Genomic DNA, 27,733 nt, shown 5'->3' on the forward strand with positions numbered 1-27,733 from the left:
CGGTATAATAACAATTGTTTTATTATTATACTTCTATATATATACATCAAATGAATGTTTTGCTCGTTTGGTATCACGCTACGTTACAAATTACATTTAGCAAAAGCACTTTGGACTTTGGAGATGATGTATGGGGTTTTCCTGTCTAATTTCACAATTGAATTATGCTATATTAGTTTAATAATCTTAACTTGACATTTCTTTTTATTTATTCACTCATAACTTTGTTTCTTGACGTTGAAAATCGAAGAAAAATAGTTTTTATGGTTTTTAAAGGATATGGCTAGAAAAGGCTTTAAAAAAAGACACGGTCGTGTGACCTGTATTTTATTTTTCTTTTGTTTTTTTCTTGATTGTAATTAGCACTTAGCAGCAACAAGTTAGTGGTTTGGCTTTCATTACTCCTAGTCCTAGCGTCCTAGTTATGATTAATTTATTAATGTGCAACCATATTTGGCAATAACATTTAATTGTTGATCAGAAAAATCGTCTGCTTGCAGTGTGGACGGGAAGTGAATGTTTAGCCGCGTGTTAAATTACACATCATTGTTTATGGTCGCTGGGGAATACCCCTCCCTTAGAAGAGGAACCCTAGTGTTGTTGTTTGTAACAGTATAGAACCATGGAATCTTACCGCCACTCTGGGAGTGGGTCGAGTGACTCCTCGTCACGTTATCAGCAATTGCCCACAAGATCTGATCCTGTCCAACATGCTGTTGCTGGTTCGTCTGGTGTCGTTCTGCCACCAGGGACGAGAAACCCTGGCTTGCTGCTGGCCGGGGCAAGAGGGAGTTCAAGTTCTTCCTCTGCTACTTCCAGCGATTACTCAGATAGTTGCTCCAGCTCAGATTGCAGCTCCACTTCATCGTGGAGGTAACTAATTGACTTGTCAACCTGATTATGTCCTGCTTGTGTGATGCAAATTCCCAATGTTCATTACTTTGCAAAACGATCCAGTTCTGAGAGCATCCCAGTGTGGGAGTCCCACATTGACAATCAGGGTGAGCTCTTTTACGTGGAGTTCAGTAGCAACCTTCAAGTTCCCACCACAACAACAGACACAGTCCCTAGGCAACCGTGTTCAGAAGACCGTCAAGAAGTTCTCAAAAAAAAGAAGAAAAAAAAAAGTAAATTAGAAAGATCCCACTTGTGGTGTCCTCGAAGGTTTAATATTTTCCTCTTTTATCTCTGTTGTGTCACCACAGGTCGCTTGAGTCGCCTGTTGAAAAGGAGGGCCGTCGGTAATAACAGCAATAATAAAGATGGAGTCTCCGGCAACGAAATGGCTCATTGTGAGAGTCCCGGAGTTTACTTACCGACCGAAGCAAAACGTTCGCCTGCAGATGACTGGTCTGATTGGACTTCATTCACCTTGGAACTAGAGGTTCATCCGACCACTGGTGCGGACGGGAGCTCGTTAAGGTATACATTGCCTCTTCCTTCCCTATCCGACCTTCCCTTTGATATCGATACCATCCGTTTTTCTTTCTGCAATATTTCGTCTTAATCAAGATCAAGGAAGAAACGAGCCTCAAAGGCGGATCGATTCATCCACTTTTTCATTCCTTTTTTTTTTTTTCTCCATTTGTTGTAATTACTATCAGTGGCAGCACGGGCAGAAGGAACAAGGGCCCTAATCATCTGTGCGAGACTTTACTGGGATTCGTGCCAGGCGTTACACAATCGGTCGACTGGCACGGTGAAGTCTCTCTAAGACAGCGAGTCATTGTCGACAAACTGACCCCTGGAGGTCCACTTCATCAAGGATTCGCCCACGTCCAGCAAGGTATTGTCCAACATTTTCTTTTTTCTCATTGATTTTTCTTTTTTTTTTTTTTTTTTAACTAGATTTTGGTTTTCGTTTTTTTTTTCACGGGAAATTTTTTATTGTTGCCCATGGCAACCGTTGCTACTCGTCTTGTAATATCCTTTCTCGTGTTCCAGGTGATTGGTTGGAGAAACTCAACGGGCAGAACGTGACCCACCGAGATTTGAACGACATTTTATCTTCCATCAATTCACGTGAAATTGTAAGTTAAAAAAAAAATTAACTATTTTTTTATTCTGACAAAAGGGGGTAGGGAATAGGAAAATCCTATGGTTTTCATATTATTCGTTTTGAATAGAAGTAAAATTGGCGCGCGTTCCAGAAAGTTTTGCGCTTGGATAAACAGAGTGAAAATATATTTTTTTCTTTGTTGTTGTTTTCAAAAAAAAAAAAAAAAATGCGGAGACCATTTAGATGTTGATCGTTTTTGGCTCGGGTGTTTTGCGTGACACGCGTAAAAAACTTTTTTTTTATTTATTTATTTTTCCTTCTCCGAACACATCCTAGTGGAACGGTATACGAAAAAAAACAACAACAAACAATCGACGATAGAATGAAAAACGATTTTCTACCAGGGGAAGTTTGTGGTGCGGATTAATAGCTTTTAGGAAGAGATTAACGGCTCAGTAAAGTTTCTATTGATGGATGGAATCGATTTGAAAAGGGAATCCATTAAAAATGATTTCTTGAACGATGTCGTGGTACATAAACAAGCGATTCATCTTAAGCCATTTGAAACATTTGGGATCGCGAGTGTTAAACTCTTTTTTTTTTCTTTGACGTGACTGGTTATCTATTTTGAACGGCGTTTGGCCATCAGAACTCGTGTAATGCACCGTAGACACGACATCCCACAAAACTTTCATTATGAGGTGGCAATTTTCAAGCTACGACTTATTAAAAACAAACGTTTATTTATTTTTGAACCAAGAACTTGCCACTTTTCAAGTGTGTGATGATTCGTTTCCGTTCCCCGGGCCCAACTTAAACCCCTTTCCTCATTGCCTCCCCCCGCTTTTCTAAAGATGATGAGCAAGTTTTGAGTTTCGGGTGGCCGTATACAGTTGCAAACAGCTCTCGAATAACGAGACATTTTCACGGATCGATAGTCAACGTTCACGCAAAGTTGGCTATTTTGAATTTCCCGGCGTCCCGCTCAACCAAGCAGATGATGATTAGAGTAGTTTTTTTGTTTTGTTTGATTAGTTCACTATTCGACAGAAGTTGGATATGATTCTGGTTCGAACGTGTAATAGAATAAAAGGAGGGGAAGGGGGAGTGTCCTGTCAGTCGTGAACTTTTCTTTGCGTTGGTTCATCCATCCGGAACGATAGATGATGCGGTGGCTCTTCTTGCTGCTCGAGTTGTCAGTTTTCACGAGCAAGCGGGCATTTGCATAATTTAGCGCGAATGGTAGAAACGAAGATGAAGGGGGGGGGGGAGAGAAAATACTGTTAATAAGTGCGCACTGTACGGATGTCGTCCATCCGACCGTCAAATGGCGGAATTGCATAAAAGGAAATGAGAAATCGCTAAATGATAATTTCCCTTTTAATGAATGAACTTTTTTTTTTCTCTTTTCTTTTAAAATGTTAATTAGGTCGAATTGAATTTCAGACGAAGACCAACATCGAACCACAGTCGGAATCAGGTAAAAACAAAAAAAAACTAAACTCATTTCTATTTAATTTCACGTTTGTTAGTTCTTTATTGTAATCTGCTTGTTTCAAGGCCCTTTTTCCTTTGTGAACTTTTTTTTTTTTTTTTTTTTTAAGCTTTGATTGATCGGATTCCAGAGAGTTACATTCCTCCCGCTACCTCCCCCCCCCCTTCGTTTAGTAATGCCAACACAATTTGCGATTCAATCACGACCTGATCGTCTTAGGCCTCCTCCGGAATATCTAAGAGAACAACGCCCACCCAATAGGAAAAGCGGATATCAAGCAGGTTCGCTCCTACAGCTCGCGTAATAATAATAAAAAAAAGGAAATGAAATCTTCCTGTAGTGGTGTATAACATTCGGCTTTGTATCCGCTTCTTCTATTTGTTGTTATTTATTTTATTTGAAGGAGAAGAAGAAGACGGAATCTACACACTATAAACCTTTGCGTAGAAACAAGAAGAAAAAGGATTTAAAAAAAAAAAGAGGGAGGGGCTGAGCTGTTGCCATTTCGTAAAAACACACACATGTTTAGGCTGGCCCTATTATATTGGGACGGGCCAGCGGATGAAATGATTCATTAACGCTAGGCGTTGATGTAGGGTCCCGACGTTCCATTATATCCGTACAATAACAGCGGGAACCCTCTTTTTTTGTGTGTGTGCTTTTCCCTTCACGACTTTTGGGTCAATCGACCGTGATCCGTCCGATAAGCTTCTCATAGTCTCAGCAGAAATGGTAAAGAAAAGAAGAAGCTGTCGTGTCTTGAAAGGCACGTTTTTTTCTTTCTTTTTATAGCCTTTCGTGTTTGTCTGTAGCCAATTCATCACGCCATTTCCCGCCAGGCGCGGGAAATATTTTTTTAAAAGGAAACAAAAAAACAAAAAATGTGATTTTGCAATAGGGAATTGCGTGAAAGTTTGCACATTTTTTTAGTTTTTAAACGAAATAAAAGAAATCATTCTGACTGTGGCTACGGTTAGCAATCGATAAATGTAATTAGATTTAACTTGTGTGTGTCTGTTGGTCTTCTGATTGGGATGGCTCTCTCAGTCAACAGACAACAGTGCGGCCAATAATGAAAGAACCAGAAAATCCCTACCCTTTTATTTCTTGTTGTTTTTTCTTAGTGAATGTGTCAACGTGACACGACCGTAAACATCCGAATCGCCTCCCGCCACATTTAGGATTAGAAACATTACTATATCCCCCTCTTTTTTGGTTTTTTCCTGCTGCTGCTTTCAGGGATGTGTGTAGCTACTCTAAAATAATATAGTCAATGCGAATGTGTCGTGCTCTCCGGCCCAAAGAACAAGGAAAGGGATAGGCCGAGTTATTGATCTCCCTTTTTCTGTTGTTGGAGCGAGTCTCTCTCTTTTATTTTTTTGCGCACCAGTAGGTTTGAAAATGTTTAAGAAAATAAGCACTGCCTTCTTCCATCAAATAACAGACGCGCAAATCTCACGAGTAGAATCACGAACATTGTTGTTGTTAAGAATCGTAACATCTCAATTCGAATCGAGCGGACAGGAAAAAAACAAAACAAAGAAACATCTGCACTTTCTTTATGTAATGAATAAAAACAAAAAAGTTTTCTTTCAATAAGAGGCACGTGTCTCTAGTTATAAGACATAATTTGATTAACGTTACAACGTAAAACTCTCTCTTCTTTTTTCGGAACTATTTCTTTGTGTTTGTCGGAGTGAGTTGCCTCCTATTATATTGGCCCAAATGGAGGCCATTGTTAAAAGTTGTCGAGAGACTTACGTACTTGGTAGTAGAGTATCATATGCCAATGTATACTTGAAACATTGACAAGTGTTCCTTTTTTCTTCTTCTTGCGCTTGCCTTGTTCTTGCGTTTGTTGATTACAGGAGACGAGTAGCAGCGGGGCAAGCGAATTGTCTCCTCCACCGCCTCACGGGATTTTCTTGTTGAGTCAAGAGAATGTGACTGAAGCGTCTGCCGAGACGGCAGATATTCTTTACCAGAGTACGACCCATGCAACGATGGCCAGCGGTATGATGAATCCTCTACTCAAATGGCGTGGCGCTCTTGTCACGTTGGCTCACTTGATGCCTCAATTAACAGGCTCGGCGCCACCTTCTTGGTAATGCATTTTTGTTTTTTTAAAAACTTCCTTTACAATTAGAAGTGTATGGAATAAGGATATGTTCTGCAAACCTTTTTTTTTTTTCCTTCTATCTTTGGATTGACTGATGTTTTTGAGTGGATTTTTTGTGTTCGTGACTCGCACTATTAAAATGTAGACACGCGATTTTTTTTTTTTACGTTATCGTCACGTAGTCAGAAACAAATGATAATCAAAGACTATTCATCAAAAAAATCGTGGATTGATTTCATCTTGGTTAACTTTGATTTTTATAGTGTTTGTATTTTTGACAGTTCAACTGTTATCCTAGATGGTATGGTCGTTCATCTCGTTTACATTGTCGAAGGATCCGTTCTTTTTCTCATCGGAGCTCCTTCCATGTGGTATTGAATTTTCTATCTTTTTTTTTTTTTTTTTTTGGGGGTGGGGGGGGTTTCAATCCGCAATAAAAGGCAGCGCCTCCTGGCGTCAATGTATTCCCATGCTGGTATTGATTTCGTTTCTTTTTTCTTTTTGCCAGGTGTAGTCACATCGAGCTGCAGATGACGGCCAAACAACTCGCCTCATTATTGCAATTTCAATATGGATCCATCCGCAGGTCTGTCAAATTTAACAAATCAGCTGCAACTATCGATTTTTTTTTACAGTTTTTATTTTATTGTGTGTGTATGAAAAAAACAAAAAAAGGGCCTTGACAGAACCACGATGGGCTGACGAGATCCGTCGTATGGTTGACACGCTCTTTCATTGGTTGCAGTTTGGCGATGGTGGAGGCAATAGGAGCGCCGGAAATGGATCGAGCGTTAGCCCCGGCGGCAGCGACATGAGCCGGCCATTCAATCGACTCTCCAACTACTTCGTCACCTGCGGCCAATGGCTGCCTTTACCTCCTGAAAGTCACGTAACGATCTATCCATCTATAGTTGTTAAAATTGATGATGGATTGACTCCACTTTCAACTACCTTTTATTTGTTTTTATGGCAACCCATTGCAAAAAAATGTGTGCAGCTGGATGTGACGTTGACTCTCAACCAAATGGAAGCCATCGATTACGAGGATTGGGTACGGCTAGAATATGACGACGACAATTGCTAAAAAAAAAGAAAAAGAATATGTGGCCCTTTGTCACTGTGAATGGAAGAATAACGAGTCCGATTAAAAAGAGAGAAGAAAAAAAAAAACCCCTTCTTTTTTTCTCTCTCTTTCACCATGGATGGAGTATTATTTTTTTTTTTATTGCTTTTAACTTCTCTTTTTTTTTTCAATATTTTCATGGGGGTCGGGATGTGACAGGATGAAGAGGCAATCAGCATTCAACGATGCGCTACCATTACAGGATCGGCTGTGTATTGTCAGGTAAATTATTTGCTTTTTACAAAGGAGAGAAAGAGAGAGAATAGAATTGATTTTCTTTTTGGCTTGTAGGGCTATCTGGTGGCTTCGACAATGGCGGGAAAGCGGCTGGAAGAAATCGGCACGTTTCTCAAGTGGAACCAAATATTGGAAATGAGCCATAGACGTCGTTTGAGCAGTCTGATCATCTGGCGTGAAGTATTCCCTGCCGAGTCGTTGGATGGTAATCGATCCTTCCTCGTAGTCGTCGGATCGGTACGTTTTGTCCTGGTGTTTTCGGGGGGAAAACGTTAGATTCAAGATGATTCTGATATAATTTCTATTTGTATAGGGGCATATTCTCTTAGTGGCTCAATTGGAATCTGGAGGAGTTAGTCAATCGTAACAAGAAAAATTAATTTGAAGAATGAATCGAGTTCTTTCATTTTGAAATTTTTATTTTTATTTTATTTTATTTTCAGATGGGATAATTATCCTGATACTTTTCTTATTGAAGAGATGCAATTTTTCCTGGAGGAACTGCAATACCTTGACCTAGAAACATCCTGCAATCAAGTGTACATCTTCAGTGTTTATTAAGGATAAAGCAGCTTCTGAAAAAGAAATTCTTCTATTTTCGGACAGATTGAACGGACCACAAAATCCCGCACTGGTCACGAATCTCAGCCAAATAGCAGAAAGCAACAGTCCGATATCATCGTCACCCGAATCAGAAATACCAACTTTTAGGTACTTGCGTTGTTTAATATCGCGTTCGACCCCAAGTTGGAGGCTAAGCAGGTACGCAGCATTTATTCTGTTTTGCTAAGAAGAATAATGCTGCTATACCTTGCGAGGATTTCTAACATTTTACTTTCACAATTTTCGTTCCTTTTTCCTTTTTTCATTTTTTTGTTGTTGTTGTTGTTGCAAATTAGTATTACTCCAGGGTCGAGACCGACCATGATCAATTACCTGTCGCTGGATTTCGGTACAGGGGTATTTATTGCCCCAACTCTACTCAACGCTGCAACAAAGTTTACTGAACAATTTCAAAAGACTGCCTTGACCATTCACAATTTATTCCAGCGAACTCTGAAAGCAAAAGTAAATATTTTTGGATTTTGGTTTGGTTTAAGAATATGAGAATTTGTGAATTTCTAATTCATTGACAGATGGATTTGCAAAGACCAGATTGGGGTGGGCCTTGGTCTGATAAGAGTTTAGTAGCTCTTCAAGAAGTATCTGTTGTGTTTACTGTCGCTGAACCTCCGCCGAATCCCAGCAGTGGAACGAAATCGACTTCACTCAGCGAATGCTTTTGGGTGACAGGGTAAAAGTTTTTCTTAAAAAATGAATTGATTTAAATCATTTATCAGACACGTTGTTTTAACTTGTTTGAATTACGCAGGAGGTTGTTTCTATCCCCTGTACATCGTGAGCTCTACGTTTGCCATCAGGATGGTGTTGCACAAGATATTTTGGATCTTGCCTTTCATTTAGCATTTGGAGCCGTCCTCTGAAATTGATTTTTGCAATACTCATTACGTTTTATTAGATATTATTAGACGTATTTAAATGATTTTGATTTCACTAAGGAAGAGCCCATGTGTCTCTTACCAAACAGAGCTGCCTTTCCGTTTCCTCACGAGATGTCACCATAATCAAATGTTGATTATTTATTTTTTATGCAAATTCTTGTTCTTGTATTTCCTGTTTGCTGATATTTCCAGTCGGTGAAAAGTGCAACATAAATCGAATGAAATACGAAAGGTAAATCGCTATTATTTTAGTATAACATAAAACCAAAGTTGTTCCAACTGAATAAAAATTAACTGACCTAACAAGAGTCATGATAAGATAGGTAACGTTTTACTGCACGTTGGTTATTGCGTGGGTAAACGAGATTTAAAAGTTGTTAAATCGACATAAGGAATCGATGAAAACGGTACATTCCATACCAGATAACTTGATCGATGCATGAATGTCTAGAGTGCTTTTGATGCCCATCTTGTAACTCTTTGTCAGTGAAAGACTACAACAGTGAAATTTGTATTTTGTTCCCATGTAGCCCTAAGCAGGCAAACAAAATGTCTGTGTCTGTTCAACAAATACTGGCTGATGCAAAACGCTTAGCTGGCCGCTTGAAGGACCATGACTCCTCTGCAGATGTGCTTCTTTCACAAGCCCAAGCAATGTTTTGCCAAGTGGATGCCATGAAAGAGGTATGCCGATTGAAGCACACTATGGTGCTTTTTGTTTGTAACATTTTGTCTATTTAGTACCAGGAAGAATTGGTTGAGCTGAACACAGCTGCCCATCAAAGACCACATTTGGATCTCATTGCAAATATCCAGCAAGAAAATCGTCAACTGAGGGCATTAGAAAATGAAAATAAAGAACTCAAATCAGCTCTTGAGGAGCACCAGAATACTCTAGAGCTTATTATGAGTAAATACAGACAACAAATCAGTCGCCTGTTGGAGGCAAGCCACACAGAAAAGAATTTAGTCAACTTGCTACCGGATACCAGGGTATTTTCGATACCTAATTATGTTAGATTACACGTACTTCATCAATTTCGTTGCGATGGTTTATTAGAAAAATGAAGAACAGGCGGAGAAAATCAATGACATGGTTGGAGTCATGAAGACGGCCATAAAGTTAGATGATAGTTATGTACAAAAAGAAATAGAACTGTTCTCCAGATTAACAACGGAAAACCGGGTAACAAAAAACGGGTTGATTTTAAATACTTTCATTCATAATGAGATCAAATTTATCTAAAAATTTATGAAGGGACTAAAAGAGCTTTTGGATATAGCGAGTCATAACGGGTCACTCAGGAATTCTCTCCTTGGTATCAAAAGCGAGGATAAAGAGATCCAAGCAGATGTTTCTTGTTTAATTCCTTGATCTCCAGAAGAAAATAGCATTGAAAATACGATAGATTCGTTACACGTTGGCTATGTATATCTTTACGCTTTCTGAAGATTCTTTCTCGTCCTTTGCTTTTACACGATACTCACCGTGTATATTAAAGTTTAAAATAACTTTTCTCTTTTTTGTTCTAAATTTAATTAGATGTTGCTTGGCCATAGGTTAATTGCAATAAAGCTGTGTTTCATGTCTCCGCTGCCCTAGCCTCCTCATAAATTTTTTATTTACAAATTTTTTAACTTGACCTTTTTTTTTGGCTCTCTTGAAGGTCAGGAACCGTATAATCCCTACTCAGACAGATACCTGGATTGTAAGTTTTTGAACTAATCAGTTTAGTTTAAATTCTAGGAAGACCTTGAAGATGGAAAAAATGGGCCAAGTTTTACCACATTTTTTACTTAAAAAAACAAACCAATTCAGGTCAAATCTATATTTTTTTCTGTTTCAGGTAAACTGCACATGAAAAGAACCTAACCCCCTGTTTGTCTGCCTGTTGTCTGCCTGTGGAAACTTCTATTTATTCAGATCGACAGTGCACTTGTTGCAATCCAGTTTGTCTTTTATCTTGGAGATGTAGCCGATTTGCCACAATCCAAGTACAAAAAAGTGGTATTTGCAACACATTTTTTCTTATTGAAGATGACGGGTGAAACCGCATGCTGAGGTGCCAAAAGCACTTGAGTAAATATTTCTGTGTTTTTTACCACCACGCACGGTATTCTCTATGCTCGGAGCTGTACATATTTATAGAAGGTGCCTTTCGTTTGGCACTCCATTGCAACATGAACGTTTTACTCATCCACATGGGCCCTCTCCTGTTTTCCGTCTGGGCAATTGCCCTTCTGTTGCCTGGCTGCCTGGGCGACTTGCAACCTGCTTTGCATTTCAATCAGACCACTGTTAGCGACAATAGTTCGTCTGCAGAGTTACGTCAGTACACATGTGGTTCGACAACAACTGTGTTTGTCAACAAAGGCTACCAGGTAAACAAATTATCATTGCGTGAATTATCTGATCATGAATTTAAGCGACCATATTTTTAGGGTCGCTTTGCGTCTCCGAGCTATCCAAATTTGTATAGCGGTGGAGCCGATTGTTTGTGGACATTGACCACTTCGAGTGATGCCCAATTTACGCTGATTTGTGATCCGCTCTCCATTTCTTGTACGGGAGATTACCTGCTAGTCTCGCCCAGTGGTGACATCGCATTCAAAGATTCGCCTAACCCCATTTGCGGGTAAAGACATTTCAAACTGCTATTTATGTATGAATTTAATTGGAAAATGTGCTTGGATGCAGGACCGGGAAACTACAAGTGACTTCGAAAGCAAATACTATTGCGATCGCATTTCATTCGGCATATTACACTAATGGCGGGGGATTCTCCTGCGTAGCTCAAGCACAAGCCCCGCCCCCTGTTCTTAGTACAACCCTTGCTCCGCCCCCAAATTGCGATTGCGGAATAAAAGGACAGGTAATTTCGTTTTTTTTATAGGGAAATATTGTGAAAAGATATCCCCATTTGATTACTCACGCTGATTTATTTCCGTTCAATCGTGGTGCGCTTTAGAATCGCGTTGTAGGAGGCCAAAGCGCTGGAGTTACAGAATGGCCCTGGCAAACTTTATTGGCAGACATCAGCCCGTCAGGCGGAGGCTACCAATTTTGCGGAGCGACTTTAATTTCACGGAACTGGGTTCTTACAGCTGCTCACTGCACGCACAACCGACTAGCGGCCAATATCGGTGTCGTCGTTGGACAATACAACACGCTAAGCCTTTCCTCTACCTCACAGGTTTATCCCCTTTTTTTTTATGGCTGGTTTATAGACTTTTTGAATGTTACTTTGATTTCCTGTACGGCGCATAGGTCCGCAGAGTCGACCAAATTATCCAGCATCCGAATTTCAATCGAACAACAGTCAACCATGATATAGCCCTTCTGCGGCTGGATTCTCCAGTTTCCTTCTCGGTTGCTGTTCGGCCCGTCTGCCTTCCAACTCGTTTCACAAATTACAATTTTGACAAACAAATTGGCATCGTTACTGGTGAAATTTCCGTGAAAGATTGTTACGGGCCGTTTTTAATTGATTAAATCTACAGGTTGGGGAACAACAAGTTTCGGAGGAACATCCTCGGAGAACTTGCTTGAGGTATCGCTCCCTATTATATCTACAGCAAACTGCCGACTTAATCCGATCGTCGGGTCCAAAATTACGGACAATATGTTTTGCACTTATGCCGAGAATAAAGATGCTTGTCAGGGGGATTCAGGAGGTCCATTGAACTGGATTGATCCCCAAACTGGTCGAGCGTATATCGTGGGAATCACAAGCTTCGGGATCGGTTGCGCAAAACTCAATACCCCTGGGATCTATACAAAAGTAATAACTTTGACCTGGCTTCTCGTGATTTGATCATTAACACGTGCTCTTTACATTATAGGTGACAAACTATTTTTCGTGGATCCAACAATACACAGGTAATAAGTATAGTATTGTGATAATGGACAGCATTTATAAAGATTTTGTATCACAGGGACAATATGCTCAGTTTAAACACAGTGCCACAGCAAACTGCAGCAGGATCAGACAAGCACCAGAGGAAAATATTTAAAATTTGTTTTCTTTACCTAGATAGTAATAGCGCATTTCTTTCGTGAGTTTTAACGTTCTTAATAAAGAGACATTTCGCCCCTCTGGAATTAACCTCATATCTCTTGTTGTTTAAGAAAACGTTTTACCTTTTTGTATAAAATGCAATGTTGCAAAACTAATAAAGTTTTGAATTTTGCAAGTTATACAATTGTTATACAACTTCATCTATACTTTGTTTGTTTGTTGCTTGTTGGGTGCTTGAATTTTGTAAACCAACATACTTGAAAATTTGGCAACCGGACGAAACAATCAATCGAACTTTTAGCATGGTCCTTTAGTTAGTGTTCAGTGCTTCAATCTTCAGTTTCAGTTGCTATGGCCCAAATCTGTTGATGTTCGTCTGCTACAGAACCACCACTACTTCAACAGAGGAGTGAATTGCAAGTTTTGCTGCTGAGGATAGTCCATTCAGTTTTGGTTAGAAAGAGCAGTGAGTCAGAGAGTGATAATATTCAGAAATGGAAAAAGAGGTTGAATCCGCTGACGGTAGTGAAGAACTAAGGCATAAGAAACTAGGATTTCTTCCTCAAAAGGAACTGATATTTAATAAATTTCTTCCTTACGCGGATGGCATCGACGGGGAATCGGAATCATTCCTTAGTGAAATCAAATTGAACTTGTCTAGAGCAGTATTGCTTCGTGAATTGGTATGTTTATATTTTGATGTATCAAAGTGCTGGAAAAATGTTCAATAATAACATGTCTAAAAATGCTATAGAGGCCAGGAGTTGTTACTTGGACAGGCCGTCTGATACGCTACATTAATTTGTATGGACTAAAATTTTCGAAAGAAGATCACATAAAATTCATCAAGCTCTATTATGATCTCATTGTTATACCTGGCCTGGAGGCTTCTATGATTTCTCTGTTTGCCAGCACTTTGAGCAGTTTGCTTAAAAAACAGTACTTGATTAGTCCAACAGAGTTGCAGCTTCCATGGAAACCTCTTTACAAGCTTATGAAAACCATTTTGGATTCCCCTTATGAAGATGTTGGCCTCTATTATATTCCAGCTTCAATGGATTCAGTTCTCAGGACTGTAGTCAAGCTGTGCCGTGACTACTTTCCTATAGAAGCAACAGAAGAAATGCTGTCAGAATGGAGGCCTCTCCTTTGTCCCTTTGACATGACCATGCCAATGGGGATTAGCCTATTTGCAGCATTCTTGCCCACCAAAGCTGAGCCAAAGAACCACCAACAGAGTTATCTTCTATGGTTTGATGAATTTATGGGTCTTTGGAAGATGTGCCACAACAAACCAAGCTGGGAATTTGATTTATTACTCCTATTCTCCCGTTTGGCAGATAACAATATTGGCTATATAAACTGGGAACCTGTCATGCCATTGATGTTCTCAAAAATTCTGAATAATTTTGGATTACCAGTTGGTTACAGGTAAATTTATTGCAATAGCGTGATATTAACGCATCTAACAGATTTCTTCCTTCAGGAACCAAAGGGGTCAAATTGGTCACAAATTTGACCTTGGGGCGGTTGTTACGTGGATAGTTGCTTCCCTTGGAGGCGGTAGCAGTTGCCAAGATCATTTAGATGCGTTGTTTAAAGCTATCAATAGCTATTACCATCCATCTAACGTTGGCACCTGGCACACGAAATTGAACGATTTTTTACGTCGCCTACCTGCAACTTTCGTAAAACGGCTACACCGTGAACGTTCCAATAAAAAAAGTTGGCTTACTCCAATCCCGGAAAATGCAAAGCTAACTGAAATGGACATTACCCGGTTTGTCGAAAGTAAGACGTTTACAAATAAACCTCGCTTTCCTGTCAATATAACATTTGCTTTGCTCTATCTTTCGGAACAGGTGTTCTTCCAGTAGCCTTACTGGCAATGTTCTCCCGGGCTGGAGCATATGAAGCTAGCATTGCCTTTCATCAGCTTGCTCAGCTGAGACCAGAATTAGTGATCCCTCCTATTCTCGAAAGACTCTATTCCGCCTTGGATACAGTGACCGAACCCCACCGTTTGACAGCTACGTTGCAATGCCTAGTTTCTGTGATTCGCCCTTTAGTTAGAGGCAAAGCGTATCCAGAGGGACCATCCCACGTCCTTCCACTTTTGATGGCTTGTCTTCCGGCAATCGATCCCAACGATATTAGAAAGACTTTGGTATGTCGGTTGTTTTTATCATTATGGCGATTTTTGTTTAAAACGATGGATTTTTTCCCCCTACTTTGTACAGGTCACATTTCAGTTGGTCACTTCCATTGCAACCTTAGTGCCTTTCGTCGATTGCTCTGGTGCCATATCGCAGCGTTCAGATTTGACAGAAGAAGAGGAAAGAGTCTGTTCTGCGACTGTTGGATTTGAAGATTTTGTCCTGCAGTTTATCGATCGGTGCTTCAATTTGGTAAGCGCCTTTTTGGAATTGGGGGAACGTGATTTAAATAAACTTATTGTTCAGGTAGAAAGCAGTTCTCTCGAGCAAACGAGATTAGATAAGGCGAAAAATGTTGAAAAAATGACGCGTGAGGAGTCTTTATTGGAAGTTGGCCTTTCATCTACGATAGCCTCGCTTGCGATGCAGTGCTCGGGGGATATTTTTGATGTAGCCTTGGCCAAGCTGTACTCGTTTGTCGGCGGCCGTGCCTTCGAACCACACGTTGCAGGGAAGTTTGCTGCCCATATCGTTGGGTCAGTGGCTAAAGTCAACACCGCCAAAGTGCTGCAAACTTTTCTGCCAAATTTATTGAGATCTTTGGAGAGCACACTGGCTTCCGATGACATTCTCGAAGAAGAAAGACAAGAAGACGAGCTCATGTTTAACTTACTCCTGTTATCAGAACTGGTACAATTTCCTTGTTTTCATGTTAATGTTTTTATTAATTTACCGGATTTCCTCATTTAGATGCGATGCCCTGGAACTTTTTTGCTTCCGTTTGCTGATCAGTTAATTCGTGTGCTGGATCGTGCCTTAATGCTTAAAGCTCGAGAAGCTTACTTGTCTTCTGGCACTGTACTCGGCAACTTGTTGAAAAGTCTAACGACAATTTATCCGACGGATTTTCGTAGCGTCGCTGAAGGATATGATCGCGCATTGTCTGAATATTTACCCATACGAGATTGGGGCAAGCCTGGAGATCTAAACAATCTTCAGATAAAATGGCATTTTCCAAACAAAGAAGAGCGTTTTTTAGCAGAAAAATTGTTGAAGAGATATTTGGAAACCAATTTGAACAAACTTGACGAGCATGCTGATCAAATCAATACGCTGTCTAGGGAAGAACTTCAACGGACCCTCAACCATACGTTGGACTGCATTTTAGGTGCTGGAGCAGTCCTCCCTCCTTGGCAAGAAGAACCAATTTCTATGGCTGAGTCGAGTGTGAGATTGGCTCTTCCGTTACAGTTCTCCCATGCTGATGCAGAACACTGGAAAATATCGTTTTCAAACGGTAAACATGTTCGACTAACTATCGCCCAAACGGTACTCGTCTTTGAAATAATGTTTCTGTGATTGCCAAGCTTTATTAACGTTCTTCTGGTTTTTAGTTATTTAAGGTTGTGCGCCATCTTCTCTCCTCCGGTTCTGATGATACATTTGCCCTCTTCGGCACGATTTCTATCTGTCAAATGCTACTCTTCCACTACGGAGTATTGAAAGAAGATTTTGAAACTCACCAAAAGAATTTTCAAATGGTGAAAAAAGTGCTCGGTAGCAATTTGATTGGTCGGAAAGCAGATATCCGAGCCTTGATGATTGACCGCATTCAACTTCAACATGAACTCCGAGTCCTGGAGAGTGCCTTCACCCTGAGCGTAGTGACTCCTACCATGCACATGATTCTCAAAGATCTTGTACAACTGGCTACTTCACAGTATTCAGAAGTACGTAGCCGAGCGCAAGGCGTCCTTAGTTATTTACAACGTCAATCTCCTAAGGCTTACCAAATTATAATGGAAGATTTACTGAATGGACTCAAACCTGAAGCTTCGCACGAACAACTGAAAGGTTCGCGTAGCTTTACAGATCATTGAGTAACATCAACAATGTATTTATTATTGCTATTTTTTAAAGGTACTCTGTACATCCTTGCTGAGCATTCATCGAAGCAAAGATCGTTGCTAGTAATGCACAATTGGAGCGTTGTCAAAGAACTGTGGATCGCCGTTGCCCGCATTTTACCATCAGAGAAACCTTCAATCATCCAGCTGGTGACCGCCATTTCTATGTTGCTGATGCGCACTATTGAAACGACATCAGTCCACTTAACATTCACAGACAAATGCATCGCTTCCGCACAACTCTTGACAGAAGCATCGCTTGAAGAGAAAGAATTCGAGCAGGCAGTTCGAATTGAAATGGAATGCAGTCAGAAAAATGAACAACTCTACTACGAACTGCTTGATTCTCTCGTCGAGATTCTTACCAATGGTTCTCTACATTGGCGGATGTATAATCTAGCTTTCCACATGCTTTGCTTACAGCTGCGTGCGGATCTCCCCGCACCCTCGAAAATGATCAGCATATTTGTCCAGAATCTAATACATGACGCAATTGCCGTGCGCAAAGTTGCCATTAAAGGAGTTGCAGCTATATTGAAGCAGCAGAAAAAGGAACACAAGAAAATAGTTGTGAATCCGTCTGATATAGCACGTCAGTTTAGCCCTCCGCATTTTGAAGAAAGCCCCAGAAAGTATGCAACAATACTCCTTCAATATGTTGTTAGAGCTGAGGTCTCCATTACTTTACTTCTCTTACTTTTCTTTTCAATTGTAGTGGTCCAGGAGACCAGTGGGACAACGGCTGGTTGCAGTATCAAGGAAAAAGGCTTCCTAAGACAGTTGAAGAATGGAATCAACCTCGGTATGTATTTTGATTTATTGAAATTTTATTATTTAGTTGCTTCAAATATCTAGCGACTCTTTGCTTCATTTGCAGATTTGTACACAAAACGCATTTTGGATTTTATTCCTGGCCAAAAGTCATGGAAGTCTACGCTCCAGAAGACGAACAACCAAGCTTACCAGAAAAGAGCACCATTGAATCGCTGACCCCAGGCGAGAAAGAGATTCTCTCTTTTTTCGAGAGCGATTCAAACATTGAAAAATTTGTTCATTTCTTGTCTCTGGAAGACAGGAAAGGAAAGGACAAATTTGGCGCTATTAGATTTTCTTTATTCAAAGGTATTTGATTCCCTTTTCATCCAAATAGTTTATCATGAATTCCACATCCTAAAGATGCATTTACACTCCACAGGCCTGTTCCGCAATTTTGGAGACTTGTTTCTGAGCCGTTTCCTTCCACATCTAGAGCGTCTTGTGTGTGATCAACATGAAGCATCCCAAAGATGTGCTGCTGAAATCATAGCGGGCTTGATACGGGGTTCGAAGCACTGGCCTTTTGCTAAAACAGAGGCGATGTGGAACGCTCTTTGTCCCATTTTAAGAACAGCATTCAGTAACGTCAACGTCGAAAGTATTGGTGACTGGGGAACAGCGATTGCGACAGCGTCAGAATCGAGGGATCCCAATCGCATTGGATGGTTAATGGAGCTCATTCTGGAAGACCGTCTAGAACAGGTATGGTGAAATTTTAACCCGAGTTTTGCTAGTATTTGTTTTGTTTTTTAATTTTTACGTGATCAATCCCAGGGATCATTTACTGACTCGAGTCGGCTCTACATGCTGCAGGGTGGTATTTCGCAACAGGAATGGAGGGTGTCAGAACTTCTTTTTCGACTTTTGAACCTTCTTCGTCCGTACCTAAACCATCCGTATCAGAATATGCGCGATCGTTTGGGTAGTGTGTTAACAAATATTTTCCTCCACGATATTGACCTTCCTGGCGGAACTGCTAGCTCGTCTCCCCGAGTCAAAGATTTCGTCGATGAGATTCTGCCCCAGTTGTCTCTTCTTTTGGATAATGGCAACCGCGATTCTCCGGTAAGTGTTTTCCATCCAAATGTTTAAATTGTGTTCAGTGTATAATTTTTCGTTTTCTACTGAGGAACAGATTGACTGGAATACAATTAAAGGCGACGAAGAACGTAACAAATCTTTACGTCTATTAAAAACTGTAAGCCAGTGGTTATCCGGAATGTGGACACGCAGCTACGGATGCCAGCCGGAAGCTCAATTGCTGCTACTGCCCTATCTTTTCGCAGCCGAAAGTAGCGATACCGATAAAGAACTGGCTCGCGAATGTTCTCTTGCTTTGTGCTTCATTTCTGCTACGGTGTTGCGTCCTTCTACCATTGAGGTTGCTTTGAAGATCATCAAAGAAGTTGCTCATCAAGGTTCCTGGAAGGCTAGAATAGCTTCCCTAGAATTTCTCCAAGTAAGACATCCTACCCCCCCCACCCCATTAAGAAATTATACTAAAGGGATATTTTCATTAGGTGTTAACGTTTAGTAATCTATTCAACGTCACCCGAATTTCGGATGGAGTGGATAGCGTCGCATCATTGGTTACGTTCTTGTTGGCTGATGAACGTTTAGAAGTTCGTGAGAAGGCAGCTCAGGTAAATGACTACAGTTTGTAAACCAAATTAAGAACATAGTTCTGTTTAAATATTGCCTAGAAGGTATCTTAGGTTCATTAAAGTACGTGAGGCAACTAAAATTTGCTTTTTTCCTAGGTACTCGGAGGGTTGCTCCATTGTGGTTTTGTCGACCGTGAAAAGAGTCAACAGTTGCTAGACCAATTTCAGAAACAAATCAGTCACAGATGTCATCGCAGCACGCGGGCTGCTTCGTTGCCTGATGTCGACATGGCATTGGTTGTCAAAAGACATGCAGGAATCTTGGGATTATGTGCATTTGTGGACGCTTTCCCATATGATGTGCCCGACTTTTTACCAGACGTCTTAGTCGAACTCGGAAATCATCTAAATGACCCGCAACCAATTCCAGTAAGATTGCAGTTTTCTTTCTATTTGGTTTAGCTTATTTATTGCGTGTGCTTATTTTAAGGTGACCATCAAGAAAACGCTATCAAATTTCCGTCGAACACATCACGACAATTGGCAATTCCACAAGCAAAAGTTTTCCGATGATCAACTCGTTACTTTAACTGATTTGCTCGTGTCGCCAAACTATTACGCATGAGTTGTCTTCCGTTCCGTCATGACGTGCGTTGTGAAGGTATGTTTTCATATTATAAAGATGAATGTTTTCTTTACTGATTTAGAGAAGTTTTTTAGTTTATTGAGGGTGTATTGCATGGGTTAAGTTGAATGAAAATTTAGCTTATGTTTTGAATGCAGTTTTTATGGTTTCACAGTTGAATCAATGTTTACCGAAAGAAACCTTTGCAAAACAGAATAAAATATCAAAAGGGAATTGTGAAATTGAATGGAAAGTAAAGGTAAATTTATAGTTGTATAGTCAGATGTATTTTTTCCAACAAGTTTTAGTTCAGATTCCCATAGTTGGGGAAATGTGCTTGGCTAGTTCAAAATGGAAATAGCAAATTTGTTATAGCCAAATTAATGATGGAAAAATTGGCTTAAAAATGAGCATAATTCAAGACAAACAGCCAATTGTATGCAAAAGAAAAAAGTTTTGGGATATTGAATAAGCCAACAAAATTTAATTATCAATGACTGATCACACAGTTATATACTCATGTCAATGCCTCCTGCAATGCTGCTTGCTGCTCAGCATTCATTTGACTCAAACAAGCTTCAAACACATTTTGGTTACCTTGAACTTGCCTAACAATGTTTACCATTCGCCGAAATACTTCCGATTCCACATCAAGAACTTCTTTGTTGAATGCTTCAGCAATAATGTAAATTATACGTGGCAGATTGCTATGATTCGGGCCCAAAACCACTGGATGATTCGCCTCGACCAAGTCACAGAAATAGTTGTAAATATGAGGTGCTTCATCTTCATCTTCCCATGTGGGAAGCCACGTGATCCAGTGGGAAAGGATCTCGTCAACGTGGAGAGCGCTGTTGTTGAATTTTAATATTTTCGTTACGGCAGAAATAGCATTTTCAGTTGGATTGATGTTCTCAACACTTCGAGAATCAGCGGCAGCGATCATTTCAATCAGCGTAGGAACAGCTTGCGCACATGCAGCAGCGAATACAGCTGTGCCGTGCATACCTAAAGCACCCCAACCATATGCTGCAGCCTGCCTTACCTAGTGTAGAGAAAGAAAACTCGAATGATCTAATGGTAATATGTAATTAAATCAATTCTCACCTCTGGGCTTTTATCTTTAAGAAATTCTAGTAGTGGTCTCAAAAACAGTTCTTGATATTTCACGCTATCTGGTCCGGCAAATTCAATGACGTCGTCAAACACGCAAATACCCCATTGGTGATCCGGCCAGGGACGATCAGGACCAAGAAGTTTGACCACATGGGGGATCAAATTATCAAGGACAGGTAGGAAAGCAGACCGATAGGCAGCCATTAGTGCATGAATAACCTCCGTGATTTTACTAAGGATATATGTATCTTCATCATCTTCGTCGACTAGTTGATCCTCGACCACTTCGTCGTAATCCTCATCTTTCCTCTTCTCCTACGGTAATGTTTTTTTTTGTGGGTTGTTCAACAATGTTGAAAAATTAAGTTGTTAAATACCTGTCGTTCCGTCGAACGTGTAAAGTGATCTTTCATCAAACGGTCGAGGATTTTAACTAATTCAGTCATCATTTCGTCGTTCAAGCAACCACTCCCAAGAGTCTCGATGCATTTCGCCAACGCAGCCAGTTGCTCCGCCAGCACGTCTTTTTCAGGCTCCGTATCCATGGCTTTCAAAATATCGCCACACATAAACACCCACATATCCTGCATTTGTCGAAAGTATGCATAAAATTCTTCGCCCTAGTAACAAAGCTTTGTTACCACAATACCTGCACATACTGAGGGCCTTTTACTCGGGCACATTCCAGTAAGTACGGAAGAGATTCAACGGCTGCCGTACGAACCCCATCGTGGAAATAGAACTTTAGGAGAGGAACCATTAATTTAACAACTTCTTCGGTGTAGTCCGAAAATGCGTCCTTCAGTTCTCGGGCGTAGCAGACAAGCATCTGGCAAGCAGTGGCCTTTTCTTCCAGACCAGCGGTTTTGATTCCGAAGTTCTGTTGATCGTTCAGTGACACAAACTGCCAATCATCATCGCCTAATGAAAACACTGTTACGTTAGATGCTTTTACGGAAATCGAGTATAGACTTTCTTGCCTTCAACAGACTTGAGATCATCCGCATCCAACAAAGCTACTTCCGGTTTCATACTAGCCGCTTTCAGAACTGGACCCATGACAAGCGGCAGATAAGGCTGGAATTGCTTTCCGAGGATTTTACAAATGCGAGCCCAAGCTGATATCATGTACGAAAGTTGAGGGTCGTCGTCAGCCATTTCCGCTCCTTCTGTTTGCGTTTTCAACAACATGTCCATGACTTCGCTGGCATCTCGCGTGAATTTTTCGGCACCCACAGCTAAGCCTATCAAGCTAACGCACTCAATGGTTTTCCCACGAAGAAGGCGGAGTTCTGAGGTTGTTGCATTCTGAATGATGTACTTCAGACAGGGCATGAATCGATCATAATAGACCAAAAACTTTTCCTCTGAAGTATCGGCAACGGAAGCAATCGTGGTTACGACTTGCTCGAGGACCAACTTCGTACCTCGTTCTACCAATTCTGAAATAAAAGAACTTTGATAACGGCCTGAAGTGGAAAGAGCTAATAATAAAAGCTAACCATTGAATTTGGCGCTCAGAATAGCTTCAAGCTTTGCCATAATACTGTCCAAGTATTGAGCCAAAATCGACTTAGGGCAATCTTCACTGAAGTTGACCAAAGCCGCACCCGCATGAGCTTGAACTCGTGGATTTTCGTTGTCGTCCATCACCATCAAAAGTCCAGGAATAACTTTATCGTGAAATTTCTTCTCGAAAATTGTGGCAAAATCTGTCGACATTTGGCCAATTGCATTGCACGTGGCGTAACGGACACGCGGATGAGGGTCTCGGAGAAAATTTAAAATCCCATCCATGATCTGTGTGAGAAGTGGTTCCATTTCCTATTTCAAAAGTCGAGTATTAACCAGTAACTTTCGGACTTGGCAGAACAACGTAGAGTACCTTGTGGCATCCCTCACCAACAGCAGAGACTGCCATAAGGGCAGCGTGCCTATACCTCCAATCGGTATTTGAAAGCATAGTAGGCAAACTTTGAATAATATGGGGCAAAACGGATTTTCCACCAATTCCACATGCAAGACGATCGAGGGCGGCTTCAGCAACTACCGAATTGCTGTCGTTGTCTTCCTCTGTGAGGTCGTCACTTGTGCTCCATTCTTCATCATCGTCCAGATCTGTCATCATTTTTAGAGCAGTTGATATCACTAATGGGATCAGCGTCGCTCCATTTTTGCGGACCGATGCAGGTGCTGTCTCCGCTAATGTGACAATGACTTCCAAGGCCAGCTGACGCCAAGAATCCAATAGTTCTTCATTTGCTACTGCTTGCGTACACATTTGCAACAGGGGTTCGGTCTGCAGTCGAAGAAATTTAGGCGTGTTTTCAGCTAAATCCACAACGCACTTCAGTAATGTATCGTCATCTTGCTTCTGAATGCTTTCTGCGACAATTTGGATCATTCCTGCAGTTAAATCCTAGGATAATGACACAATTTAATTTGGAAAGAACAGGGAAATCTTTGAATTATTACCTGAAAATGTTTTTGAATGGCAACATCATCATCATGCAGAAGAATGAAAGATGAAAGTGATTTGACAGCTTGGTAGCGTACTGGATAGTTTGACCAGTCAGCCATACATTGCTGCAGCATTTGCTTGATGACATTAAGGTATTGAGATTGTTGATTACCAAATATCCCAGGAACAGACCCAAACATTTGCAAGGCACTCTCTTTGATTTCAGGAGTGCCATTACTGGCAGACTCAAAAAGAAAGCGGAGAAACTCTGGCCAAAGATTGTTGCCATCATCATCCAGCAATTGTCTTGCCAGTTCTGAAACAACTTCACAAATTTTCCTTCTCATTCCAGCTTGAGTTTCAGTCTGAATAGTTGCCAATAGTTCATTTTTTAAATGAACTTGGTTTTCAGGGGTAAGCTGCAAATACAGATTTAAAAATCAAAACAATTACAGTTATGGTAAAGCACACTATTCCAGAGAAGCAAGTTTTCACTGATTTCATTTTCCCCACAATTAGCATTAAATACACATTATAAAATGGAATTTTCCTTGAAAAAACAACCATTCATAATTACCTTGTTGTAGAAGTCTTCAAATTCATTAGAGATAACTCTTCTCAGCAAAACAGCTGCCATTTGACGTACATCTTCACCCACAGTGGTGTTCCTCATGGAAGCCAAAAGGTAAGTTGCTCTGGTTTCCACAGGAATTCCATCAAGTGTAGTCTAGAATTTTTAATTCATTTAAATATAAAACGGTTTAATAAATGGAAAAGATATCGCTATGCAGTGCAAGCATGTTACTAAGTGTTTAAAGATTTGACAGATATTGACGGCGTCATTTAAACATACGTACAGGGGGTTAAATGAAAAATAAACACTAACCTCGGCATTACTACGGATAGTGTTGTCCGTACTTAATAATGTGCTTAATAAATGCAGAAACTGCTGCTGATCTTCCGCCATGTTAGAGATGTGGTGGATTGGGTTTTAACGGCGATTGCCGCAACGCGAAGAAACGTGGTTGTCGGCTGCCAGAAGGCCTTGTCGAAACGGCTACGAAGGTTGTCAACTTGTCATATAGCACGAGAAGTTAAATTAAGTGTTTTTTATTCAGAAAGTTTAATCATTAATGCTTCTATTTCTGCCCATTCAAATAATTATAGAAATATAAAATATTCTTTTGATGGAGAATTTCAATATATTTGACAGCCTTTGAAGTGGAATGTAGTAGCAAAGCCGATACAAGGGGCGGAGAAACCCGAGATCCCGAGAACGATTTAAACAAAAGCGGAAATTGTATAAAAACATCAGGAAAACAACGTCAAGGAGAGGTGTAGCTTTCATGCTACTATTCATTCCATGAAAACAAAATGTGATATAATTAATATTTAAAAGGATTGAAAAATGCATTAAGGTAAAGGACTTTTAACCACGGCACGACCCAGTGAGTCACCCTCCCCCGGCTCGCTGCCCGCTCGGCCGGATGACGGATGGGTGCCATGCTACCATCGCGCCATCTAACGCATTTAATATTTTCTAGTGGATCTGATAGCATTGTTTCCTGCAAGCAGACGAAATTGCTGTTTTTCACGCCCCCTGTGTTGGTAAGAAGAGATGGGGTTTTATTCTGTACTGTGAGAATTAGTAAACGCCCGAGACTTGCATACTGGAAGTGAATTAATTGTAACAAATCTGATTTCGGAGAAAGAAAGCTTGAACCTCGTGGTAGCATTTATGTAGAATCCTCATCCTCCAAATTTCCATTAAGTCATGGCTTCCGACGATGAAATTCAGCCGATACTAGAAAATGAAGTCCCTGAAGATGTCAAAGAAGAAATATCAGAAACACTGATTGAAACATCTGTAACGAACCATTCCAATGTAGTTGGTGATGAAGATATTGAAGTGATGCTTACAGGCTGTGGTGCAAGCCCTTTCTGTGATCCTCGAAGAATGCCTCACAGGTTTATTGCACTCTTTTTAATGTGCCTTCTTGGGTTCGGTTCCACATTTTGCTATGACAACCCAGGTAAATACAACTGATTTGTAGCACCATCATTTATTTTGTTGTTTTATTATTAACTCTAAATCCGCAGGTGCTTTACAGGATAACATCAAGTCAGACATGGGTATCAATACTGCCCAATTTGCCAATCTTTATGCCTGGTATTCCTGGCCAAATGTGATACTTTGTTTTATTGGTGGATTTTTATTAGATAGGTAAGTTTTAATTGAATTAATTTAAAATTGTGAACTAACATTTCAGTTTCTATAGAGTGTTTGGTATGCAGTTAGGGACAATTATATTTGCCACACTAGTGTTGTTGGGACAACTGACATTTGCCCTTGGAGGCATTCTGAATAAATTTTGGTTAATGGAAATGGGTCGCCTTATTTTTGGGTAAGGCAAAAAAAAGAAGATCAAGGCTTTTTTCTGAATACTATCCCTATTTTATTTATTTCATTAGTATTGGAGGAGAATCACTAGCTGTTGCTCAAAACACTTATGCAGTCTCCTGGTTCAAAGGAAAAGAACTTAACATGGTCTTCGGATTACAACTAAGCTTTGCCAGGCTTGGCTCTACTGTGAATTTCAACGTTATGGGACCACTATATAAATACGTCTCTCAATTTTATAGTGGCTTTTTATGCACTGGAGTGGTTCTAATGATCGGTAATCTTTCCCGTTGAAGAGGTCGAAATTTTATAAAATGATTTATTTTGAAATTTCTTCAGCGTCGGCGTCATGTGTAATGTCATTATTAAGTGGACTTATTCTTGGCTATTTGGACAAACGAGCGAATCGAATACTGAAAAAGAGTGGACAGGCCGGTGAAGTTATTAGATTTAGCGATGTGAAAGACTTCCCTGCTACATTTTGGCTGATGTCGGTCATCTGTGTCGCCTATTATGTTGCCATTTTCCCATTTATCGGGCTTGGACAGTGAGTATTGTTGAAAATGCCTTGAGTACGACTATAATTGTATTTTTTCTGCGCGTATTCGATTGCAGGGTGTTTTTTGAACGAAAGTTTGACTTTTCTCCAAGCAACGCGAATGCAGTAAACTCGATTGTCTACGTCATATCAGCGGTTGCTTCGCCCTTTTTCGGCATATTAGTGGACAAGGTCGGACGCAACATCCTGTGGGTTTTTCTTGCGATTTTGTTCACAATTGCGAGTCATGCTTTGCTCACATTTACCTTTATAAATCCCTACGTCGGCATGGTAATTCTTTTTGTTTAATATTTTGGGATGATCTAGAGATTCAACCGTTTAATGGTGCAGTTATACATTTAAAAATTTTAATTAGTCATTCATTTCCCTTTTTTTCCGCAAAAGGTTACAATGGGGTTCTCATATTCCATGCTAGCTAGTGCTTTATGGCCCATGGTAGCTTTGGTTGTGCCTGAATACCAACTGGGGACAGCATATGGAATGTGAGTCAAGTAAAAACATTTTGCTTCATTAAGAATTTCATGAATTCTTGGAAAACATTTCTGTTTTTAGAATGCAAGCTGTTCAGAACTTGGGGATGGCAGTAGTGACTATGATGGCCGGGAGAATTGTTGACGACCAAGGCTACCTTGTCCTTGAAGTCTTCTTTTTGGCTTGGCTGTGCCGTAAGTTGTTTATCGGTTTCAATTGGACATTACTTTTACCCTCGCATCCGTTCTGAATCCATTCATCTGATTTGCAGTATCATTGGTAGCGACCGTCCTGATCTGGGTGATGAACGCAAGCCGTGGAGGTCTTCTCAATATGTCCGTAACCGAAAGAGACAAACATGAACGAGAACTTATGTAAGCTTGGGATTCTTAGCTCGAATAAGAAATTGCTTGACGTTGCAACTATTTTAAATAATTGTATTTAGGTCGAAAGAAAACCTGGAGCGAGAAAAGTTTTTTGCTTCTGGTTCGATGTCGGATGTCACCCCTTATGACTTGCTACAGCCACGCTCAGATTTCGCTATGCGGAACCGTTACCTCTCACGCATAGGGGCAAAGGTAATACACTTACAAAGTGTTTCTGGAAGCATGTGCATATTTTTTTTTTACAGATTCCCGAACATTTGGTTCCACAGGCCAGCATGGTCTATCGTGCCCTTCGATAAGACGTTAGTTTCTTATCGATAGAGTTATTTCTTCAAACTGTAATATTTTTTAATTCAGAAACTACGAGAGATTCGATCATTTTGTATCATTTCACCTTGAAATAGCCGACCAAACGCTTTCTGCTGTGTATGCGTGATAATAAAGAATACTGACAAACCTTAGAGAAAGTGTGACATGTGCTGAAAATAAAAGATCTGAATTAAAATAATTAATTTAGATGCCTCGGGGCGACGTCAAAATTGTCTATTTCCCCCGGCAGCCAGCTGGCACTGTGGTAGAGTTACTGTTTATGGTTTCCCTTGCTTTATCGAAAGTGATGGCATCTATTTTAGACTAAGAGGAAAAAGAAACACGATAATAAAGTTATCTAATATAAATAAAAATAAACCTGATTTTCGTGATTTTCATTCAATTCTGAATCTGAATCGAATTCGAAA

General features: G+C 40.3%; 6 protein-coding genes across 10 annotated transcripts; 5 read left to right on the top strand and 1 right to left on the bottom strand.

The window, feature by feature from the left end:
* Positions 1-345: 345 nt before the first annotated feature.
* On the top strand, positions 346-8,706 carry LOC116922795 (protein inturned). Of its 3 annotated transcripts, none has more exons than XM_032929218.2 (19): positions 346-873; positions 958-1,127; positions 1,206-1,422; positions 1,605-1,786; positions 1,945-2,030; positions 3,429-3,479; positions 5,363-5,598; positions 5,877-5,984; positions 6,122-6,199; positions 6,289-6,502; positions 6,611-6,664; positions 6,896-6,958; positions 7,028-7,210; positions 7,287-7,336; positions 7,417-7,512; positions 7,580-7,735; positions 7,873-8,041; positions 8,110-8,267; positions 8,346-8,706. In XM_032929218.2, exons 1-19 carry the CDS (start codon positions 623-625, stop codon positions 8,455-8,457), a joined length of 2,634 nt encoding a protein of 877 aa, XP_032785109.2. In that variant the 5' UTR covers positions 346-622; the 3' UTR covers positions 8,458-8,706. The 3 variants fall into 3 exon arrangements, with proteins under 3 accessions (XP_032785109.2, XP_032785111.2, XP_032785110.2); XM_032929220.2 differs by having other exon boundaries at positions 347-873; positions 7,580-7,684; XM_032929219.2 differs by having other exon boundaries at positions 347-873; positions 5,895-5,984.
* LOC116923007 (FGFR1 oncogene partner 2 homolog) lies at positions 8,566-10,065 on the top strand. Its single transcript, XM_032929530.2, has 5 exons — positions 8,566-8,707; positions 9,006-9,159; positions 9,217-9,468; positions 9,536-9,661; positions 9,734-10,065. The coding sequence occupies exons 1-5, from the start codon at positions 8,694-8,696 to the stop codon at positions 9,848-9,850; spliced, it is 663 nt and encodes a 220-aa protein (XP_032785421.1). The 5' UTR covers positions 8,566-8,693; the 3' UTR covers positions 9,851-10,065.
* Positions 10,066-10,205: 140 nt separating this feature from the next.
* On the top strand, positions 10,206-12,577 carry LOC116922898 (venom serine protease 34). Its single transcript, XM_032929366.2, has 8 exons — positions 10,206-10,857; positions 10,918-11,111; positions 11,174-11,348; positions 11,445-11,669; positions 11,744-11,921; positions 11,977-12,257; positions 12,319-12,355; positions 12,412-12,577. Exons 1-8 carry the CDS (start codon positions 10,531-10,533, stop codon positions 12,429-12,431), a joined length of 1,437 nt encoding a protein of 478 aa, XP_032785257.1. The 5' UTR covers positions 10,206-10,530; the 3' UTR covers positions 12,432-12,577.
* Positions 12,578-12,821: 244 nt separating this feature from the next.
* LOC116922758 (proteasome activator complex subunit 4) lies at positions 12,822-19,836 on the top strand. 2 transcript variants are annotated; one of them, XM_045173755.1, is made up of 18 exons: positions 12,822-13,177; positions 13,249-13,925; positions 13,981-14,285; positions 14,357-14,661; positions 14,735-14,902; positions 14,957-15,340; positions 15,401-15,979; positions 16,045-16,504; positions 16,571-17,189; positions 17,273-17,359; positions 17,435-17,679; positions 17,753-18,075; positions 18,148-18,438; positions 18,509-18,832; positions 18,894-19,016; positions 19,134-19,406; positions 19,468-19,638; positions 19,698-19,836. In XM_045173755.1, exons 1-17 carry the CDS (start codon positions 12,989-12,991, stop codon positions 19,600-19,602), a joined length of 5,487 nt encoding a protein of 1,828 aa, XP_045029690.1. In that variant the 5' UTR covers positions 12,822-12,988; the 3' UTR covers positions 19,603-19,638; positions 19,698-19,836. The 2 variants fall into 2 exon arrangements, with proteins under 2 accessions (XP_045029690.1, XP_032785048.2); XM_032929157.2 differs by having other exon boundaries at positions 19,468-19,836.
* Positions 19,837-19,866: 30 nt separating this feature from the next.
* LOC116922777 (importin-5) lies at positions 19,867-24,226 on the bottom strand. The gene is made up of 10 exons (XM_032929193.2): positions 24,066-24,226; positions 23,757-23,906; positions 23,194-23,598; positions 22,604-23,137; positions 22,221-22,542; positions 21,699-22,160; positions 21,368-21,639; positions 21,096-21,302; positions 20,710-21,033; positions 19,867-20,647 (listed from the first exon to the last, which is right to left on the bottom strand). Exons 1-10 carry the CDS (start codon positions 24,144-24,146, stop codon positions 20,120-20,122), a joined length of 3,285 nt encoding a protein of 1,094 aa, XP_032785084.1. The 5' UTR covers positions 24,147-24,226; the 3' UTR covers positions 19,867-20,119.
* A 510-nt stretch (positions 24,227-24,736) lies between these two features.
* LOC116922862 (major facilitator superfamily domain-containing protein 1) lies at positions 24,737-27,457 on the top strand. Of its 2 annotated transcripts, XM_045173756.1 has the most exons (12): positions 24,737-25,212; positions 25,280-25,403; positions 25,459-25,584; positions 25,652-25,857; positions 25,920-26,127; positions 26,196-26,409; positions 26,524-26,621; positions 26,692-26,804; positions 26,882-26,984; positions 27,056-27,188; positions 27,242-27,298; positions 27,354-27,457. In XM_045173756.1, the coding sequence occupies exons 1-11, from the start codon at positions 24,954-24,956 to the stop codon at positions 27,293-27,295; spliced, it is 1,638 nt and encodes a 545-aa protein (XP_045029691.1). In that variant the 5' UTR covers positions 24,737-24,953; the 3' UTR covers positions 27,296-27,298; positions 27,354-27,457. The 2 variants fall into 2 exon arrangements, with proteins under 2 accessions (XP_045029691.1, XP_032785209.1); XM_032929318.2 differs by having other exon boundaries at positions 27,242-27,457.
* The last annotated feature ends 276 nt before the right edge of the window (positions 27,458-27,733 follow it).

This window comes from Daphnia magna, linkage group LG5 (assembly GCF_020631705.1).
Source record: "Daphnia magna isolate NIES linkage group LG5, ASM2063170v1.1, whole genome shotgun sequence".
NCBI classification, from domain to species: Eukaryota; Metazoa; Arthropoda; class Branchiopoda; order Diplostraca; family Daphniidae; genus Daphnia; species Daphnia magna.

Bases quoted from the DNA above. Each gene is read 5' to 3' on its own strand.
- LOC116922862 (XM_032929318.2), top strand. From the start codon at position 24,954: ATGGCTTCCGACGATGAAATTCAGCCGATACTAGAAAATGAAGTCCCT. The intron at 26,410-26,523 runs GTAATTCTTTTT...TTTCCGCAAAAG, and splicing joins TAAATCCCTACGTCGGCATG to GTTACAATGGGGTTCTCATA. The intron at 26,622-26,691 runs GTGAGTCAAGTA...TTCTGTTTTTAG, and splicing joins CTGGGGACAGCATATGGAAT to AATGCAAGCTGTTCAGAACT.
- LOC116922777 (XM_032929193.2), bottom strand. From the start codon at position 24,146: ATGGCGGAAGATCAGCAGCAGTTTCTGCATTTATTAAGCACATTATTA. The intron at 23,599-23,756 runs GTAATTATGAAT...CTGTATTTGCAG, and splicing joins TTGAAGACTTCTACAACAAG to CTTACCCCTGAAAACCAAGT. The intron at 21,034-21,095 runs GTATTTAACAAC...ACATTACCGTAG, and splicing joins CACGTTCGACGGAACGACAG to GAGAAGAGGAAAGATGAGGA.
- LOC116922795 (XM_032929218.2), top strand. From the start codon at position 623: ATGGAATCTTACCGCCACTCTGGGAGTGGGTCGAGTGACTCCTCGTCA. The intron at 1,128-1,205 runs GTAAATTAGAAA...GTGTCACCACAG, and splicing joins AAAAAAGAAGAAAAAAAAAA to GTCGCTTGAGTCGCCTGTTG. The intron at 1,423-1,604 runs GTATACATTGCC...AATTACTATCAG, and splicing joins GCGGACGGGAGCTCGTTAAG to TGGCAGCACGGGCAGAAGGA.
- LOC116922898 (XM_032929366.2), top strand. From the start codon at position 10,531: ATGCTGAGGTGCCAAAAGCACTTGAGTAAATATTTCTGTGTTTTTTAC. The intron at 10,858-10,917 runs GTAAACAAATTA...CCATATTTTTAG, and splicing joins TTGTCAACAAAGGCTACCAG to GGTCGCTTTGCGTCTCCGAG. The intron at 12,356-12,411 runs GTAATAAGTATA...TTTGTATCACAG, and splicing joins GTGGATCCAACAATACACAG to GGACAATATGCTCAGTTTAA.
- LOC116923007 (XM_032929530.2), top strand. The intron at 9,160-9,216 runs GTATGCCGATTG...TTGTCTATTTAG, and splicing joins AAGTGGATGCCATGAAAGAG to TACCAGGAAGAATTGGTTGA. The intron at 9,662-9,733 runs GTAACAAAAAAC...AAATTTATGAAG, and splicing joins GATTAACAACGGAAAACCGG to GGACTAAAAGAGCTTTTGGA.
- LOC116922758 (XM_032929157.2), top strand. From the start codon at position 12,989: ATGGAAAAAGAGGTTGAATCCGCTGACGGTAGTGAAGAACTAAGGCAT. The intron at 14,286-14,356 runs GTAAGACGTTTA...CTTTCGGAACAG, and splicing joins CATTACCCGGTTTGTCGAAA to GTGTTCTTCCAGTAGCCTTA. The intron at 16,505-16,570 runs GTTCGCGTAGCT...TATTTTTTAAAG, and splicing joins TTCGCACGAACAACTGAAAG to GTACTCTGTACATCCTTGCT.